Source organism: Linepithema humile, chromosome 6 (genome assembly GCF_040581485.1).
Source record: "Linepithema humile isolate Giens D197 chromosome 6, Lhum_UNIL_v1.0, whole genome shotgun sequence".
Taxonomy (NCBI): domain Eukaryota; kingdom Metazoa; phylum Arthropoda; class Insecta; order Hymenoptera; family Formicidae; genus Linepithema; species Linepithema humile.
The window spans coordinates 3709160-3730826 of NC_090133.1; the positions used below are offsets into that span (position 1 = coordinate 3709160).

General features: G+C 40.4%; 2 protein-coding genes across 6 annotated transcripts in view; one reads left to right on the top strand and one right to left on the bottom strand.

Moving 5' to 3' along the window:
* The window catches only part of Fur2 (furin-like protease 2), a 324827-nt gene that overhangs the window by 216086 nt on the left and 87074 nt on the right, over positions 1-21667 (top strand). The window lies entirely within an intron of this gene.
* On the bottom strand, positions 8646-19217 carry LOC137000370 (uncharacterized). Its single transcript, XM_067356678.1, has 5 exons — positions 18756-19217; positions 18468-18673; positions 18065-18370; positions 17049-17597; positions 8646-14713 (listed from the first exon to the last, which is right to left on the bottom strand). Exons 3-5 carry the CDS (start codon positions 18366-18368, stop codon positions 14682-14684), a joined length of 885 nt encoding a protein of 294 aa, XP_067212779.1. The 5' UTR covers positions 18369-18370; positions 18468-18673; positions 18756-19217; the 3' UTR covers positions 8646-14681.

A 21667-nucleotide genomic window follows, 5' to 3' on the forward strand; every position in this document is an offset into this window, starting at 1 on the left:
AAACTAGATTTTATATTTATGAAAATACCTATTAAACTTATGAACGCACATACCGTATTTTATTTGTATGAAATATTTAAAAATATTTTTTCTCTACTATTTTTATTTTCTCTCTCTTATTTAACATTTTTTTTCATGTTTTCGAATTTTATTGGAAGATGATATCAGCGCAGTATGATGGCAAATTTCAATATATTAAAGTGAAATGTATTAAACACATCTTTCAAAAGATTGCGTGTTTATGTGTTATTCGCGGATTGTCTACGTCATGAACATATCACGGCCCTTGGAAACGAGCACCTTTTTACGTGGCGAAACGCGTGATATGTCTGACATTTCGTGTAAATTTGAATTATTCACACGAATTAACGACGACGAGGTTGCACGAGCATACCGAATCACATAAGTTGCATGTATTTAACTGTCAGGAATAATCGTACACTGTGTGAAAGGTGTACAGCGTTTCCTAATTAATTAGATAGCCTCTAATTAAACGAACAAAAAAAGAAAGAGAAGTAAGTAATGCAATATCCCCAGTTTGTTTTAAAAATTTGTTTTACATAGTTAAATACTCAAGATAGCTGAAGTTTGCCGTTTTCTCTTTTACATGTTCATTTCTAGAAATAATATATTTATGTATTAAGAAATAATATGATTTATTTATTCATTTAATGTAATTTAACGTTTTATTAGACCATTTTAATCTAATACAAAATTGAAATTTGGATGATAGCAAAGTTTATACATTTTGAGGTCAACGCTCAGTTTTTATTATCGCGCGCATTTTTTATTATCATAATATAATAACATAACATTTATATTACTTTATCTTTATTTATCTTTATTTTCTACACTTATTTGTAGTAGTTGTAAATAATTTCGAGTTGAGTAAAGTATTTAGACATTTCATGCGCTTTAAGCTCACTTAAAATCTTCCAAAGAGTTATTGCATCTGCTTTAAATGTACTATTTGCTTATTTTGCGAAGAAATCTTTCCCGTCGAATCAAAGCAGCAAGAACGAAATTGAATGTCTCGTTCTAGATCACGCATATCAAAGAACATCGGGATTCTCTCGAATGAAAGCCATACAAGCTTATTTTCCAGCAGCATTCGCGAAGCTCATTCCTTGGCGCAAAAAGCAGCTTGCACAATGCATAGGCGATGTGAAATAAAAAGAAAAAGGAAAAAAAAAGGCAGGAGAAAAGACTTCTCTCATCTTTTCATTTCGCCATATTTTCACAAGCTCGCGCGAACATTAGTGACTTCCTCGTAAATCGCTTCTCCGGAAACGATATACCCCGTTAAATCGAACTTACCGACCTATCGAGGTACGTTGAACGAAGACCCGGGCAACTAGGTCGTCGGTATCCAGAAGAAGGAGGGACGCGACGCACAAAAGAGTGTTCGGGGAAACTTCCACCGTTCTACTTTTCTTCTCCACGATGCCGTTACTTTATTTCCTCAGTAGGAAGCACTACCCGTTCGAGCGGTAGCGTCCTGCGATAGAGAAAGAATGCGGCGCGCGGTAGTGCGGCGCTACACACCGAAATTTCGTTTCCTTAATATGACGGACGTGGCTGCCGGGCCCGGCACGCGCCAATTTTTATCGCGGTGGCTATAATAAATTCGGTTTGACGCGTGTGCAGCGTCCGTTTCTTCCGAAAGCTCGCCGCAGAATAGCTAGTACGACGAGTGCTTTGTTAACCCATTTTCTAATGTACATTTCGAAAGGTTCTTTTGAGTAAAGTTTTTCGAAGCGAGAGAGGAAGATATCTTAATAAAAGATGCGGAGAAAAAATTGAATAAACGAAGGCATAGCGTTTTTCTTCAAAAATATCTACAGCGATGGTTTCGCAAAACGGTGATTCTATAATGCAATTTTTTTGTTCGCGTTTTTATGTCGGAAATGATTAAAAGTGAACGTTCCGTCTACTTTTCTTTTTTCTCGATTAGTCTTAGCATGCGCCGTTTTAACACTCCGATCTTGAAGCCCTTTAAGTAACAAGTGCCGAGAGTTCTCAAGAAGTTAGACGAGAATTAATAACCATGTCAGTTTTGAAACTATAAACGCGCTAATCTGGATGTCGATATTGCAGTCAGTCTTCCGCGAATTTTTAATTTCTGCGTGGCAGTTTGTTCGGTTTCACGGCGATGAAAGTTTTAACGAGATGGTACTATTGTTGGCATTAGCACGCGAGAATGGAAAGTATAATGATGGTTTCAACAAAGTGGCCGCCACAATCGAGATTGGATAGCACGTTAGATTCAGTCATTAGTTTTTCCAGAACAATGCATACTTTGCCACAAGAAAGCGGATGCCATTATCTATAATTTAGAAGAATACGAGGCAGATGTGGCATTTCAAAATGTGTATTAGCTTGAATATTATAGGCTGGCTGTAAAATGTAGCAGTGCTCTGAAAAGTCTTTCTGCAATCTTTTTCATTAAGATATAAAAAAAATTTTTTTTATTTTATTACAAAATGAGATAAAAATTGCATAATCATAAAGAAATGTTCATTAAAAAATCGCATTAGAAGTTTGTGCACGGAACGGATGCACATTTGTAATTTTCAGCCGGACTTATTCAGCGTTATAACAACGCGCGTTCTCCAGTTTGCACGCCATTTCAATTATTACAAAAGTAAGGTGACTGAAATGACTCGGGCGTGAAAGGAGTGTTTCGTTTCATTTTACGTTCGCGTCGTAATGGGTTAGCCGGAGCGGTGAAGTCGTAATCACGTCGCGGATTGCACGCGGCGGAATATTATCAAGTCGTACACGAGCGACTGAAGGAGAGACGCGACTATCACGGGAGGGAATCCGGGGCACTGTGCCAGGAGCTCTCTTCGTCGAGGTACGCTGCTGGACCCTTGTCGCAAGCACTTAGCGCTATATTAACGGGTACTTACTCCGTCTCTCGGAATTGCATCGGAACACGTTTTCTCTTGAAGTGAACTTCAGATATTTTCAAGATATCAACCGCGCAATATTTTGAACCGAAAGTATGTAAGTTTCAACTTTCGAACTAGCTTAGCAGGTTTGAAAATTCAATTCTGCAAAATGTTTTGAATTTGTCGTCTAAGTCCCTAAATTTTTTTGCATAATTAATGAAATGTCATCTCAGTCACTTTATTTTCACGAAACTACAGTATTTTGTTCGAAAAAGAAAGCGTTTGTGTATTCCTTACATTTATATCGGTTTAGCCAGTGATTTTTTAGATACTGTGTGTATTCTTTTTCTCTTAAAAAATTTTTTGATTGTGGAAATCAACCGTCGGTCTCGTTTCATCTTCGCAGACACATCGCGCCGTGAGATACATATATCCCTCGATCAGGCCCTATTACCGTTGCTATAAAGCTACTGAAATCAAAGGGATTCGCCGGGGACGTCGTCATACGTCGCCCATCGAAATCCAAGCTGTCGAGCATATCTTTGCGTCGACGTGCGCGTCTGCCGTGGAAAAAGCAACGTCTGCCGGAAAATGAGGAACGAGCAGGCGTAATATCGCGCGACTGGAGAATATGCCGAGAATACTTCTGATGCATCGACTCGATTTCGTTCAAACCGTTTCTCCGTTCTTTTCTCTACGCGCGATCCGTTTCACATATTTTTCGACGAGAACGAGCAGACGTTCCCTTCCGCTTCTTAAATAATAAAATCGAATTGTAAGAATGAGAAGGGGATCACGGACGCGCCGTTGTTGAATTTTTTGCATTTTATGCGTCGACGTTGCGATGTTATTTTACATCATTTTGTTTTTCGATATTGATGTTATCGCAAGAATCGCGAAAAAAATTCGTTTAATCCTCTTATTTTCCGCGATGTTATAGGTGTCCGAAGATTAATGAATTATCTTCGAGGATAGTGTCAACGTCACAGATTTTAAAATATTTTGGTATGTGGCATAATGAGAACAAGTTACTGAGCGCTGCATTTATTTGTATTAATAGTATGTCAACTGTACGCCAGGCACTATAAATTTAATGCGTATGAAGTTTCACATAAAATCCTGTTACATCTGTCATTTGATCTGTCCATTTCGTAGTTTTATTTGCTTGTGATTAATCAGCCAGTATGCAATACGTGAACTAGAACGTTTTAATTTTAGCGGCAGTGAATAAAAATTTTGAAAGCAAGGCGATATTTATTGAAGTTATTTGATTTAAAAGTGTTGAATGTTTTTCTCGAAACTCGAGTAAAAATGTAAAATGTCGAAAGTAAAATTGAAACAAGTAAGATCTTTATTTAAAGAAGTCTTAGAAATTTTTCGCATAAAATTTATCTTGAAATGTCTATGATATAAAAAACAAAAAAAAAAATAATAATAATGACCTACTTGCTTTCAAAAAAAGTGTCTTTAAACTAATTGTAAAACTTGTCATCTGTTATCTTTCTAACATATCTCTGACATATTTATACCCGTATTTCTATCTGATGAAACATCTATTTACTCTTGATGAATGTTACGCTCGGTGCAGTTGCAATAATTCATAGCATCTATCAAAAGCAATACTCATAATTCCAACGAAAATTTGAACTTTGCTAATGAGGTTTGTAACTTTGAGGAATGATCTCGATACGCCTCTTATTAATGCACACGGACTCGTGAACAAATAATTAAAGCTGAGCGCTTCCGTCGCAATTCTCGCTTTCCCATTTTGCCGTTGAATTCCCGACATATAAGACCGCCAATAATATCGAACAGATTGACGATCTGAATTGCGAACCGATTCGCGTATGGAGGATCGTCGTCTGAGGAATCAAGCGAAATTTCATCGAAAATGGTCGAACGGCTGTTAATGCACGACCTGTCTATTTAAACAGCGAGCGATCCGTCAAAGCGGAGCTCATAGCAATCGTAGAAATTACTCCAATCTCGAACGATCGTTTTGGTATTAATGTTTTTAAACTCGCTCTCTTCTATCGCTCAAAAGCTACTCGCTCTTCTTTTTCTTATCGAATAAAACTGCAATCGTATGCGCGGTGCCGAGCTGTCGATTAAAATATCGACGTTTCTCTGAGACTCGAGACCTTAGATCAAAGCGACTCTCCCCATCATCCGTATAGCGGTGTCTATGAAATGCGGAGGAGCAGCTCACCTGCGATATCCATCAAAGAAGACCCTCCCCGTAACTTACGTAATAACAACTGCGCGGCGCTTTGACTAATTATTCCGACGCGCGCTTTATTAAGGTATATCGTGCAAGTTCGCAAACAAATTAGACTTGCGTAACGTCGCAGCTTCCGTGACGATCTTGGGAAGGGGGGGGGGGGGAAGTGGAGACGGATAACGACACGAGCAGGGTGCGCTTGACGAAAATCCTCCCTCGATCCGACATACAAATCCGCCTATCGAGGCCGCCGATCAAAGAGATCCGCCGTATAAAGCGAGTACGTCATTGCCAGTTACGATCGAAGATCGATCAGTCTCAACGAGGATGAAAACGGTATCTTAAGGGGTTCTTGCCTCTCGGGTTACGAACGAACCGATTGATTACGTAACCCGCACGACCCGTAAGCTTCCGAAAGCTCCGCCTCGGATTCCTCGGTGCCACTCTCGCTGTCCCTCTCGAAACCCGCGCCCGATCTCGCGGATTTTGATGGAACGACGGGATTAGAGGGCCATTGTCTCGCGTTGCTCGCGTAGACACCGACAGATCGCGCAAACACGTTGGCGCGAATGCGCTTTGTGGGGGGGCTTTGTGATCGAGAACCGGGGATCGAGGAAAGACGAGCCGCAGGCACGACTTGTCGTCCGTCTTTGGAACGACGAGAGCTGATTCTCGGCGAAGGCGTTACTGTATTCCGATAGTCGGGGATCGATATTTAACCTGCGGTGGTGATGCGATCCAAAGTAATACAAGTGTTGATATCGATATACTTGATTCTCAATATTAAATATCTTAGGAAGAAAGTTTTTAATTGAATCCCGTTGAAGCACCGTGGTAAAAATTATTTTCGAACAATAAAATTTGTTTTCGTCCGTTTATATTTTCGATACTTTGTCGATACTTCCGAGCATTTATTTTTTTTTTTTAGTATCGCGATTCAAAGAGAACGTCTAGTAGTTTTGAAGTATTTAAATATACAATAAATTAAGCAAGATAATATTATAGGTAATAATTCGAAAAGAACTTTTTTTATAATTTGTGGGCAAACAAATTAAGTGTCAGTCTTTCGGTATTAAAGAAAGGACCCGATACCTTTCGGGGTGGATCTCCCTTCGAAGAAGGACGATTTGATTTCCGGTAGGACGATCCCGCGTGAATTAGTTCGAAACTCTCGCCTCGATAGGACTCGCTTCGATATACCTTGTACCTATCTATCGGAAGCCAGCGTGGTAAGATGGGGGGAACGAAACTTTCGTAATTTGCTCATTCGACCTATGGGAATAGACCGATCCCGAATATGACGGATATCTCAATTAAGTGGCTTCTCGTCGTTTGCCGACACAGCATGGAAAATCGAACGCGGCGAATTCGCAGCCTGCCTCGAAAAACTTCCTGCGGATAATGAAGATCCTTTCGGAAAGTTCTTTGCGCGCAACTTCTGTTATTTTTGCTTTTTTTTTTGTTATTACACAATCTGGCTTAGAATGAAAAGAAATGAAGCTTATTTATAGAGAGAAAAGAAATCCAATTTTATATCTTTTCGATCAATTCACGTCGCCCATTGTTAATGAGAAATTTATGAAACTTTGAGACGTATCGAATGTTAAGCAAAATTACAATATATATTATATCAAAATACAATTTTATGATGCAAAATTAGAAGTATTTTTCATTGTCTTATATTGTAATTTAAAAAAATTTTGATGCATTTTTTATTTCTCTTTATTAAAAGCGGCATATGGAAAAATAAAAAAAAAAAAAATATTAAAGCGCTCACGTTTTAAACTGAATACATATATTCACTTTCATAAATAAAATATTGTGACAGAATTATCATAAATTTTACGAATTATCCCTTCAGTCCGGGTTTTGACCCAAAGATTCCGCGTTCGAAATTTAACTTAAGCTCTCAAGCGTTGAAGCTCGCACGGGCTAAGCTTTCGGATAGCAAACACGAGTTTACTGCAGGCTTACTCGTTAATGTGAATAATCCAGTATTGTGACCGAGACGCAGGCGTACATATGTCCATCGAACACATCGTCCGTGAACACGTCCCTTATCGTATGTGAATTTAGCCTTAATCGCCTTTCCCATAAATCCGGTCGGCGTTACATCGTAACAGAATCACCGTAGCGCGCCACGTTTCGCCAGAAGTTTTGCAGTCGCGAATGAACGTAGCTCGACGACGTCGACGACGACGACGACGACGATGACGACGACGACGACGACGACGACGACGACGGCGTATCCGAGAACGAGCGAGAGAGAGGAGAGCTAGGGCGTGCGACGCAGAGAGCGATAGAAGGGAACAACGTTGTCGTAGCGATGACACAGACTCGGGACATCGGGACAGATTGGCCCAGGATATTCTTGGCGTTACACGACGCCACGTTGGCGACGTCCAATTAGCGTTCGTTAGGCGGCACACGACGGGCCCCGGCTACGTCGTCCGACGAGAGTGAGAGAGAGTAATTAACGGTATTAGCCGAGCCGGAGCGCGCGCGCGATCAAGGGAGATATCCCCCTTCGTTTCCCGGATCCGTGCCGCGGCACTGAGTCGAATAATGGGGTTCTCTCGCGCCGAGGGACGCCCTGAGGCCAGAGGGCTCACGAAACGTCGCTACGCCATTCGGCGCACGGCAATGCGGTCTACGGCGCACCATGGTCCACCTCATTGTGTTGGACAAGCGTGTCCGGTTTGCCGTATACACAAGTACATCCGAATCGCAAATAGAATGCGTCCCGCGTCTCGCCGGTGCCACCCGGCGTCGCGTTGACGCAAAGTCAACGCTCGTGTCGGATAACCGCGATCCCTAAGATTGATTGTTACTGTTACCTCAGGACAAATGACGAATTACGCTTCGAGTGTGTAACCACAGTGAACCGTTGGCACTCGCGCTGGAATTTGCTCTTTCAAAGATGTTTAAGAGAGGTGGAGATCTGAAGATTTTGTTACGAATGTGAAATTGATATTTCCTTCGCTTTATAATCAGAAATCTATATCAAAAGAAACTTGATATCTGAAAACAAAGATCAGATTGTAGATTGTCAGGACTTTATTGTAACTATAATTTTAGTAACGCATTTAAAATTACAAATATACTCGCATTTGTGACAGAACGTTCATGTTTATAATAAATAATTCCGACGGATTATTACTGTCACCTAAGAATGAATAATAAATGACTTTTGAAATGTAGTATTTTAGTATTAAAATGTAGAGCGATTAAAATATACAAATTATCATTTATGTATAAACTTTATGCTGTTCTCATTTTTGGGATAATTATAAGAGAAAATATTATTTAAGAATAGAAGACATAGAAATACTATTGAGAATGTGATGATTATAGCGATACTTACGAATTTTCCGTTATATAATAAGTATAATTTTATTAGTGGAATGAGAAAGTGACGCGGATAAAATATTTGCATTCATTATCGCGGCATAAAAGCAACGCTTTATATCATATGAATTTATTCCCGCGATGAATAATTTATTCTTGCGGAATATCGGTTTGACCTAACATCGCTATCATGTTAAAATTATGCCATGTTCGCTTAGCCGAGTTCAGCCTCGTTACAACGTGCGTAATTTAATTTTTAATCATCCGACAAGTCCACGCACGACGATTGAAATTCCCCGATAAATCTGATTATCAATATTGACGGGGCAACAGCGGCTGAATTTTTCCGGAAAGATTGACGTGCGCGTTAATGAACCTCGACGCACAAATTAATCTTCGCCTCGTCGACGAAACGAAACATCACCTTCGGAGATCGTTACAGCGCCGACGGTACACGCAACGTATCTTTAACGATGTTTAATACTGTTTTAATACCTGCAACGTCTGCAACATCGCGTGGACGAACTTGCTGAGAACGCAGACACGCGTGCATCCTGTAAGTTCGCAATAACACGGAGAGGAGCTCGGCTCCGAGCCGGTGTTTAACGCTGAAAATCTTTGGCGAGCAAGCGAGCGAGCGAAGGAACGGATGGGGGAACATGGAAAATGTTATCAATTATCGGTGATGTAATAGTTTGCGCCTGCACTTTATGCGAGCGGGCGAACTTCCTTCATTAAAATGCCTCACCTAAGAAAAGCATTGGTGCTGGGAGAGGCGCCGCCAGTACCGAGGAGCTTAATGAGAAATAAAGCCGAGCGTAACACGTTGGTCGTTTATTGCGATCGGACGCGCGACGGGACGCCGGAAGATATAATTCGCCGACTCGGGGCAAGATCGGAACAATTTAGGGATCCAGAGTGTGTAATTCGGAGAATATAATCTTTCATGAAGCGCGCCACGTGCAAAGAGAGTTTTTATATCCCGAACTTGTTTTGAAGAAACAAACATTTTTAACAGCTAGTTAATCATTTATAAGTGGTATTTTCGGGCACACTTAAAGAGTGTCGTGAAATTAATAAATTAGTTGCGCATATTCTTGCGAAATGCTACATTATCAAAGTAGATACTGCTGTTTATTTCCTGCAATGTCGATATAAATTTAAAGAAATATGCCATTAATGCCTTTTGTACGGTCTTTTATATTTACGCGAGCGATTATTTTATTATGTTTGATATTACAATCCTTGCATAAAGTATGACAACGGTGATGGCGAAAATTATTGGATCAGTTGAATATTCCGAACAAATTTAAATGGCTCCCATAGATGTCATATAATGGTAATCGTATTACGCAGAAATTCAAAGATAAAATTTCATAAAAGCGTTTTGTCCTCTCATGACACATTGTACGTCTAATTAAACATTTATGCTATTTAATATCTATAATTTAATTTCCGTAGCAAGTTTACAAGCCGTATTGTCCCCATTTAATTCATGTCACATTTAATTCGATGTGACAATTATCCCGATTGGCCTTACATTTGTCAGCCCCCCCTTAATTATTGGAAAACGCGGCTTTCGATAATGATATAGCAACTTGATCTAATTAATTAATTTTACATTGAATATCGAAATCAAGCTAATTGGACATCACGGAATCACATCAACTTGCTACCGTCAACAACGCATGTTTCGCGATGATTAAGATACCGATAACCATCGTTAATGCGACATAGACTGACACAGCTGCCGGGCATGGCGCGGGGAATTTAACGACGGCCCGCAAAGGGTTAATACGATGTTTCAATCTTACACACGGGGATGGCGCGATAATTTCCCGGTGACGCGGTCCTCGGGCGCGCAAAGAGGATTACGTCGCCAACGAAGAGAGATAACGTCGTCATCGCGGAGCCGTTTAAAGCGCAACTTCGAACCGACTTTAACCAACGGACCTTTCCTCGATTACCGCGCGCGTAAACTTTTCTCCGAGTTCCACATTCTAATATCTTCACGGAAAGGCAGGGACGTAATCGACCCCGTGGAATACGGCGGACGGAGGGCGCGCGGCGTCGGCGGCTGTAACTCGCGAACGTACGGCGGCGAAGCTGGTAAGCGCGCGCCTCACGCTTCGCGTCCGAGCAAATTGCGCGGAATCGTTTAATTTCCTTTGCAAATGGCGGACCCGGCGCGGAAACGGCTCCGTTTCCCGCCCGGCCCTTATTCCTCGAGCCCTCCATACGAAGTTCCCAGACGCGCTCTCCTCGTCCGGCGAATTGCGAATATTCGCCGGTTGTTTCATCCACAGTCAAAGCCCGACTGCGAGCGGGAGGGGAGGGAAGCGAGCACGCGCGAGCATGAATAGCAAACACAAATACATAAGTTCCGCGCGGGACGGACGCGGGGAATATTTGCCAGTTATCGGGGAAGAAACTTGGAGGTCCGCGGGCGGTAAATCATATTGCGCTGCGTTTGTGCGATTTATCGCATCGACGCGTTGGCACTTTCAAGATTTTTGCCGGCGGAAAAGCGTACACTTAAAGTTATTCAAAGGCGGTGCGCGCGCGTAGATACGAGGATGTATTGAATATGTAAGAGTTATTGACGTTATTTTTGAATAATCGTGCGCGGGAAATGCACGGCGAAATTCAAGATTATGAAAAGGCAGTTTCAAAGAAATTGAGAGAAAAAAATGCTTGTTATATCGAAAATTTATGGCAAACATTACAAATATGGGTAAAAAGGAAATTATATTAGGTACCTAATTGTATTAGGATATATTTGCTGAATATATTTGCATTCTTTAGCTCGATAAAAACGCTGTTAAAGGAATTTTTATTCGAAAAACTTACATTTCTAAGTTGAATTAAACTTAAAAAATATGAAGTAACTGCAAAATTTTCATATTTAATATTCTGTAATAAAATTATATTTTCTTTCGGTTGTGAAATAAAACACGAGAAAATAGATTTTCCAGAATCTTTTTCCGATATTTTTATATTTCTTGAAATAAAAATCTCGAAAGATTCGAATTTAAATTTATGCTAGACAAAAGCGCTGAGAAAAGCGATTCCTCGTCAACGAAGTGCATTTTATCGAAACGGTTCATACAATAGAATAATTAGCGAATGCGTACTTGCGTAGTAATGTAGTCATAGCTGGCAGAGAAGATTCGCGTCGGTGTTTGCGTTCTATTTAGGCGAGCGCTGTAATTTACATCGGTTATGTCTGCCGTGTGGTTCCGGAACGCGTAGCACGCTTGCGTTCTCCACGTATTGACGTCTTTCTCGCGAATGTAAATAATTCTCATGGAGATGTAACGTAATTGTTCTGGCTGCTCTCACGGTTGATGTATCGCACCGCGCCTTCGCGAAATGAAACCCTAGTATGTTCGGCAATCTACGTTATTTGCAATTAACTTGATGAAAGACATATTTATTTATCGCGCGTGATCGTCACGTTGGCGTCGTGTACAAACGCAGTAAAATGTTAACGCGTTTTAAATTTCTTTGGTAAAAAATAACGCAGGAATGAATAATTCGTCAGAGATGTTTAATGCGCGAACGAAGCGCACAGCTCGTTACAGCAACAAATGTCGTGTTTCTCATATTTCTCGGCTGCAACATTAAAGAAGTAATTAAAATAAGCTGTTTTAATTTTCGGTTCAAATCCGGCGAAAGCAGATAAAGCTTGTTATCTTTCTTTCGGGCAAACTTTCGCGCGAACGAACAGAATTGAATTTGCACCTCTCCACAGGCACTCACTCGGGGAATGCGAATTTATTACTATTATTATTATTATTGTTATTATATGCGCGGCTCCCGCCGCATCAGTCCTCTTTCTGCCTTTACGTGACCGAAATATTTTACGCTGCCCAGAGTTAATTGGGTCATCAGTCCGGGAGCATTATAAATACGGCAGCGTGTGGCGCGGCCCTATATTGCCACTCAGAGGCGACGCAATTATTTAGAACACTTCGCCAACTTCCCATATTGCTTAACGGACGTAATTTTTTACAGACCGAATTCTGCTTTTTAATCCGTTTACGGCAAGTCGACCGTGATTAAGCATCGGTTCTAATTGCGGCTACAGTCCGGCACGTTCCGCGGCGCTTTATTTCGAACGATAATAACGCGAACGTCACTTGATTCCGCCAGGAGGCACAGCATATTTTACCGTTGAGTTATGGCGATCGCTTAATTTTTAGGTCAACTAAGTCAGCCGTATTCGTGCAAATGCGCGGGAGGGTAAGAGGGGGGGGGGAGGGGGAGGGGGTGAAAAAGGATATTGGCGCGGTGCCTATCATCGCCCAATATAACCTGGTTCCGAGACTATTACGAAAACCGGAATGGTGATAGTGGCATGAGGCATCTCGCATCCTGCGGACGATCGCGTATCGCTGCTGCACTATCCGTGGAAAAGGATTGCCCATTTTTTTTCCACTCGCCGGTGCATTATACACTCAGGATATTAGCGATCGGGAATGTGTCGTGAAAACGACTCATGTGACAAAAAGTGTCTTAACAACGGATTTGACGCGAAAAAACTAATTGCCACACATTATATTTAATAAATATATAAAATATTATTTAAAATAATAATAGAGTTTGCTTGAAATATGTTTTCTCTATGACTTGTTTTTTGAACGTCGAGTTGTAGACTAAAAGCCAAGCAAGGTTGATGCTGCGATATTAATTTTAACCTCTCGATTTAGATATTCATTTCTTGGTATTTTTCTCGCCTTTTTATTTTTCTTCTTAATAGTTCGTGCGCACAATTAAATAAGGCGCCTTCGAGATCATATTTTTCTCGCATTTTTATTATGGATTATCAAATAAATATTTATGTGAAATTCAGATAGAGTCCTGAGTGTATAAAATTAATTGCGCCTGGCTCATTTGTCTATTGCACAATTTAATGACCGAGTATGAAAAGAACGTTACTTTGTTTCTATCATTTTCTCCTTAATTGTGCGACACGGTGATCCTTGAATTACGTAAACAGCATAGCGATAATTAAGCAGTCTTTCGAGGTTACATCTTTTTACGTGCGAGTTTAACGTAGTGCATTTGATCACGTAGACTATGCGGTATGTTTATAAAATGTGAAACGCCATGCGGAATTTTATCCTGATCCTGGAACTCCGGCGTACGTCAACGTGACGTGCGCCGAATGAAAGAGCAGTTCCGGAATACCTTAGTCTTCCTTTCGTCTGGCAGCGTTTAAACCGAAGGTCGGCGAAAATACAGAAGAACGCACGTAATCGTGTGTGAGCGCACATGAAATTTCGCGTTTCCATTTGTCACACAGTTGACAACCGAGCACATTCGCTTCGAATTGGCATAACTTTTTTATCGCCTGCGCAGTCGTACAAACGCTATGTGACTTGAATCTAGCATTGCGCAAATGAAACTACGATGAGCGTGGAATTATGCAAACGTGTTTACACTATCGCTTTGAAAGAAATTTCGCAAACTACATTGTCGTGTTAATAATTTAAAAAAAAAAAAAAAAGAAACAGAATGTATTGAAGTACTTTTTTTAACTCTCAGGGACAAAATTCCAAATTCTCTTTCGAAATGTAAGTCATTAAGTATTAACGTAATCGCCAGTATATCTTGCGGATCCGGCTCGAGGCGTCGAAGCGTACAGAGGGCGACTTACGAGCTGCACTCCGAGATAATAAATCAGTCGCTTAATATTCGTGGAGTCGTAAGCGTGCGAGCGTGCGCACAATCCGTTGACGCTGAAGCAGAGTCCTATGTCATGCACGTGCGTGCGTGCGTGCGTACGTACGTGCGTACACACGGCCGCAGCGATGTCCGTATGGCCGAGGGAATCCGGTACGAGCTTCCTCGTCCGTGCCGAGTGTAAACGCGTGTACGCGCTCCGCCAAGTATGCGCCCGAGTGAATTATGCGCTCGGCCGCCGTGTTTACCGTCACCCCGTAAATTTGCATCGTCCGCGCGCATCTCGGTACGGCTACGGGGGTGTAGTATGGCCGTCGGTACACATCCATCTACACCGATGTCTCGACGTTACACACCGATGGGGACGCCGCAGGACCTCCTCCGCGTCGCCGGGAGAGATAAAGCCTCGGGACTGGCTGCAGGTCCGATAGGCCTTGACGCTTTCATGGGATTTCCGCTCTGCGAATCCCGACGCGAACAAACGTTCGCCGGAAACGGTAGTGACTGCAGAGATCCTTCGCCGGTGTTCGTCAATCCGATAGATAACCGCTCGTCGGAATCGCTGCAAATAGATGGAGGTTTATTTTGCTCCGCGCGAGTACGAAAATAAACAGGAACGTCGCAGAAATAAACTGATTTAATTAACGAATCTCGACAGATGTTCATCCATTAGTATATTATGTAGTAGTAGTATTTCCGAAATATTAAAACGTATGAAAAGACTAAATTAAAATCATTGACAGGATTGAGACACAATTACCGCGATGATATTGACTTGTAAAGTAAACTAAATAGGAAGTAAAATAGCACGATAATAAAAGGATCGAAGGAGAATCCAGGAAACAAGATAACTCGACACGAAAAAAAGCATTTCAGTATTCAGAACGATAGAGAGAATACGATCCAGGTTATATTACAGAATCCCTCTGAATGCTAATAAAGTATCATATGTCCCGGTTTTATAGGCTCTTCTGTTGCTGTGGGATTTTCTCTGTTTCCGGGAAATTTCGGCGACAGCCAAGATTCCTCGCCGACATTCTCGTCTCACGATAGACAGTTGTTCCTCAGCTCGATCCAGCACATTTATCGTTCCGCCATGTAAATTCAGTGCTCGTCGAATTTGAAGGGGCGAATTTGTGTCTGTCAGAATCGATCGCTGAATTCGCTCAACCGGCGGAAAGCGAACACCTAGAACACGCGTTCGACGACCCGCTCCGGCAAAGCGACTTCGCAGCTTTCCACTTTTCGCTCCGTTATGAATAAAAGTTGAGCGGGCGGACGGGCGCGAGGCGAGCGGGAAAAGTTGCAAAATCGCTTTGTGGAATATGCAAATACGACCTCACGTCTAACCGGACAATACGAGCTTAACCGCGAACTAAGCCCCAAAGCAACTTGAAGAAATATTATTTGAATCGGACAGATCTAAGCCTATCCGAGCTTAACCTCGATCGAGGAATTCATTCTAAAAAAGGCGTACATGCGTGACAGTGATGGAATCTTGAAAAAAATAAATTTGAAATATTGAGATCTCAAATTGTGTAAAAAAAATATATACTTATATAAAGATTACTTTTTAAATTAATTTTAAATAATATTCTAGGTGTAAATTATATATATTTTTTAAAAACACAATTCAAAAGAGAATAAAAAGTTATATGATTAATATATAATACTTTTTATATTTTCTGTTTTGAATGAATTCTTGCATTAATTTATATTATCATTTAGCAATTGCCACACAATTGGAAATATCTATTACGCTTAGATACTATTTATTATCGCTTATTTAGTACGAATTCATTATTAATCTCTCAAACATGATAATTGTAGATTTGATTATATTCCCTTAAACAAATTAACATCAATTATGTTATAGCGTGAATTAATAATGTGCTAATAGATCCTAAACAGTTCCATGGATTCGTCTCTGTGTGGTAAAATTGTGGGCTTTTAATAATTCAGTGGATCGATTTGTGGCGATCAGGTAGGTCGCTTTTCTCATCTGTTTGTCAGCAATTTCGACAATCGAATTTAGTATATTCGAAATGTAATCGAATGTTATTAAACCTTTGAACTTTGTCATTTAAGTGTCAATATAAATCAGTTGCATTAAGATTTTTTTTCTCAGAAATTTATTGCTTCTATTACCAAGATTCTTAAAGCATCTTTATTTCTTATGAGGGTATGGTGTGCTTCTTTGATTGCATCAAGTTGTCAAAAACTTGAATATTTGTGAAGCCGAAATTGGCACTATTATCATTATAATCGAGAATCTGCTGAACAGTCTACAAAGCTCGGAAGACACTGCTTATTATAAAAGTTGTTTAGCATTTATTTTTAATTAAGGGCTTATTCAAAAGAATAGCTGTAGGATTTGCGCTATTTAATTATTCATTCTTGCAGTTTTTGCGATTAAAATAAAATATGTATACATTCAAAGTTTGAACATGCAAATAGAAAGGAATTGAAATATAAGTGATGTTTAATAAATAAATCTGTAATAACTTTGACATATAGGTTTGATTAATCTAAGAAGTTCATATTTTCTTTATTTAATAATTCACTATTGGATCCTGATGTCGATAATGGGGGGGAGAGAGAGGGGGGGGGGGGGGTTTGACCTGCTTTAATACATTTTTTACCAAGATTTTTTAAATGAATCCTACAAAATTAATTTTTTTTTAATGTGGTGGGGGCTCCTACCAAATAACATCTACTTGGTGGTCAGTTTCATAGGTTCGATGCAAGTGGCTCGAACCTCTGTAATTGCGGGTAAAATGTGTATACCAAAACATCTGCTTCTGCATTATAGAATTCATTTACATGATGGCACAATATTATGGTTAGCATTATGATATTTTTTTCTTCGCTTGAATCCCCTCGCCAGTAATATTTACCCTTGGGCAACTGCATTCCCAGTTGATAAGCAGGGAGATGTATTACTGCCTTTATTGTTTCTCTATTGAGTTGGTTCATGGCTATCTGAGCTGTGTGTGTTATTAAAATCCAATGTGCACATATGTTCTGATCATATCGTGACAGAAAACCAGTCTTCTCACTGTTTATAGAGTACGCCTCTACACTGTCTATGGCATAGCGTGTTTGCAGAGGATATGACGCGTGTCCTCTTGGATGCCCTACTCCGTGCATTCCGTGAGCACGTTGACCTTGCGAGTTGTCCAAAATTCTTTCGGCATCATAGTGCGAAGTTCCTGTGTAACGAGCCCCGCCGATCATTAGTGCGATTCCATCGTTTCCTTTTGATCGGATCATCTTGTCCATTAGGTTGGCAAATTTCTGGAGGTCGCTTTTTAGCTTCAGCACCGTCCATTTACGAAGATCTGATGGATTTTGTCCGGTCTGAGAACCAATTACCGAAAAAAGACAGCTGTTTAAATCGATGTTGATGTTGTCCGGATCTTTCCCTGATCTCAATGTCCAATGGCCTAATAGGGAATAATTGAGGAAGTTAAGATAGAGATAAGGATGTAGGATGCACGAGACGATCACTTAAAATGTCGAGTTTCGAAAATATAATTCATCAAGCAGGATGACATCTTCCGCCGTAATATGCGAGAAAAAAGTAGCGTAGATACGTTAATTAAAGTTTCAATTACATTTTATCGCACTACATTAATCTACACAGTGTATCTATAATATATTTAAGTTGAATATATTAAAGAAATAGTTCTTACGATAAAAATTCTAAATTATATTAACATGAGAAAAACAAGAAAAAATATCAACATTTAATATAAAAAAGTTTGATATATATGAAATGACATTTTTTCTCTTTTTAGTTTAAGAAAATGCACTATAAAGGCAACAGTCTTAAAACTGATTATAAAATCTCAGTAATTTTAAGCTATAAAACTTTATATTTTTGTTTGACGCTATTTAACCGTCAACTGACCTATGTGTTCCAAATTTGTTGCATGATATTCCACTTCTACAGTATCATCTACTTTTTCTTTGCCAATGATTCTGTTTAAACTGCCATTAGGATTCCATATTTTGATATTTTTACGAATTATATTACTCAGAACAGCCATATGTAGTATGCCAGCTGGTCCATAATTTTCCAAATCTTGTATAATATTTTTCGCAAATTTAATTCTGCGAATTCTGTTTTTGTTTGTGCAAATAAACGACCGGATTTCACGCATTTGTCTATCGCGTATTTTTTGAGCTTCAGCCATTTCTTGATTATAAGCCATGTCTGAATAATAAAATTACTTTTCTTTATTTAAAATAGAAAAAGGTTTTTTAAAAATTCAATATTTGAGAAAAATGTTAAATTTTTTTGATTTATTTACCTTTACAAATTTATTTCTCAATTTTAAGGCAAAGTATCATCCATTCTTTTGATATTCACACGATGTTCCAAAATAATGTAGAGAGATGTGGAATCTCGAAATTAGTAATGAATTCCAGAAGCTTTACGTGATTTGTAGGATTACATGTTTGGGAAGATGTGAGAGAGCTTTGCGATTTAATTTCTACATTATTCCAGATTTGGTTTCTTCAAGAGTAATGTGCATCAAAATTAATATACATTTTAATTACCAAAATGTAAAAGAGCAAGAAGATTTATATTAACATACCTGATCTTTGTTTTGTAAAATATTCATTATGTTACTTTTTGATAAAACGATTTGTATTTAGAAATGACATAATTTGTTACGATAATTTTTTTTGCTTAGAATTTTTTTTTATTAAGACGACATGATGAAATACATAAAGAAACTGTCATTGTTTTGTCAATAAGCTTGTCATGGCAACATTTCGCTGATTGTTTCATAGCAATCAATCTCGCGCAAATCGATATAACTAATCAGCGTCGTGGAAAAGCGACAACGATGAAAATTTACACGACTTCTAAGAGTAATGCCAGGTTAACAGATACATAAATATAAACGTACGTGCCGGTCATATTTTTGGTGATCTACTTGTCGGTGATCTATGTGTCGAGGAATGCCTTCACCTACGTAGGGTCGACATAATGCCGTCGTCCTACGTGGATCATTGAATCTTCTCGGATGGCCATTGTACCTTGACGTAACCTTGATCTCGTGCCTCCGTAAATCTTGCCCGCCAACGCGCAGGAGCTCCCCGGCATTGTTCCGAGCCACGAAACCGCGTCGTGTTCAGGAAGGATAACCGCAGTAAATAAGTTCCCTGTTGAGATTTACCCCCCCACGTGGCCGGAGAGCTTGAGATCAATCGCGAATGCTTTATTGCGATATATATCACGTATCTGACGCGGGTCTCCGCGATTATTTAATTTCTTACGATAGACAAAAGATAAGAAATTATTATCCTGCGGTTCTATAAAGGATTAACCATCAATCGTTAGAAATTTTGTCGTTTTTTCTTCATCGAAGTGCTAAGAAAAAGATAATAGACATTTAAAGAGTCCAAGCGAATAATTACAGCGAATAGATTTTTCAATTTAAATTGTAATGTAATTTCTGTCACTCACATGCTTTTTGTTCTCAACGCTTTGATTACCAGATGTAATCTATTTGTGTCAGTAGTAGATTAAAAATTAGTTACAGAGGGAAATTACACGATGTCGGAAAATTAGTGATGTGATGAATAGTGTATTCTACTTTTAACTCTGTAGATTGTTATATCTTATCTCATGCAGAATTCCGACATTTATTATTTAACGTCATTAATAAATGGATAATGTGTCAGGATAGTGTATCATAAAATTTGCATGAAGCATTAAAAACGTATGCTCCGATTTTTTTGTCGTGTTTTCCGTTTATTCATTCTGCCCGAACATCAAATGGCGATTCCGCACCTGAAATGACAGAACGCATTGTGCCGGCGGTGGGTCTTAAAATCGAACATTGCGAAACGCGCCGGTTAACGATCGGGAATAAAGATCGAGCGATACCGCGACCGCCCTCCCGTTAATACAACCGGCGGCGAAACGTGTTACGAGGCTCCTCGCTTTTGTGCCGGCATATCACGCGCGACGGCCGTTCTATCGATCAACCCGCCGAGGACTTCCGCTCCGTTGCGTCCATATATCCGAATTAATTAACGAAATGGAGTGACCCGCGTTCGATATTTTGAAATATTCAGGAATGGAAATGGAAATTGAATGCCGCCGTCGCTCGATAAATAGCGGACGCCCGCTACTCTCGCGACTGTCTCGTCACTTCCGCCGCTGTGAGAACGGAAGCACGTTATCTGCGAAAAATAGTATGCACCGTATCTCCTGCACGCGCGAGTACGCCCTGTTATTAACGCGATTTTCTAACTGACGGTCTGACGGGGCGCGATAATTTTGATAACACTGTCGAGCCTTCCGGTATCCCGACCAGAGAAACTTTTACCTCTCTTTTCTGACGCAATCAATTTGAGGTAACATTATTAAAGCCTGAGCGCGACGTTATCTGGATAAGAGATAAAACGCGTGTAATACACTTTTCGAAGCGTTATCGCCGTCGCTTTCGCAATAATTTCTCGGGAAACGGCAATTTCGACGATGTCGTCGGATCTCCGATCGTTCTCGCGCGTCTCGAACGTAAGCCAATGCGCGCCATTTAGCCGATGGGTCGAAGCACGTACGGTCCAGCCGTTTTCCGCAGGACACACATACGCACACGCCGGTCGGCGGAGCAAAAAAGGCGTCCGAAACTCGCGGATTCAATTAAAATGCTAATTCCGTCCGCTCGAATCGTACATACCGCGTGTCCCTCACTATCTTCTCTTCTTGGTCTCTCTCTCTCTCTCTCTCTTTCTCGTCTCCCCCTTCTGCCGTCCCCCCCTTCTTCGGACCATTCCGACTATCCCGAACCTCCTTGATGCGGTCGTTCGCTGACCGAGTTTCCCGTGGAAACTCTGGGCGAAGGAGGCGGGAACTCGGCGAGACAAAGCGAAGGAGATAAGGCAGGAATCGATTCGCTTCGTCGGGAGAACGGTAGGTGGACCACATCGACGTCAACGATAGTGAGCTCGTGTGCGATGCCGCCATCCTCGTGACTCTGTTGGGCGCGGAGGAGGAGGCATTCCGAGGAGAATAGAGGTCGTTGTAATTAGTTTTGGCTTGCGGCCAATGTTTAGTGTCACGTGCCGCCCGCGCGAGCTGTACCGACACGGCACGGAATGTCCGGATCGCGAACACCGACGTGTCTTCCACTCCGCCCTTTGTTTCGCCGGTGCCTCTTTGCCGACGCACCTACCGTGATGCACTCTCAAAACGAGGCGTTCTCTCGGCGCGAAACAGTCGATTTGTGGAATTGTTAACGCGGTAAACAAGCTGATACGCAATAATTTGCGACGCGGTTGTTTTTTCTGTCATTGGCCCATCATGAAAAAAATAATATTAAAAATGAAAATTGCAGAATTAAGTTACAGATTGAGAATTTATTAACGATAAATGATTAATTTTGTATAATTTTTTTTTTTTTGGTATACATTTGTCAAATAAACAGTAACATTACAATCCGTACACAAAATATTGACAGAATAAAAAGGAAATGAACTGATAGTATGGATT

Excerpts from the sequence above, each read along its gene's own strand:
- LOC137000370 (XM_067356678.1), bottom strand. The coding sequence starts at position 18,368 with ATGGCTTATAATCAAGAAATGGCTGAAGCTCAAAAAATACGCGATAGA. Across the intron at positions 17,598-18,064 it reads AACAAATTTGGAACACATAG|GCCATTGGACATTGAGATCA; the intron begins GTCAGTTGACGG and ends ATTCCCTATTAG. Across the intron at positions 14,714-17,048 it reads GGGAATGCAGTTGCCCAAGG|CGATTCCGACGAGCGGTTAT; the intron begins GTAAATATTACT and ends ATCTATTTGCAG.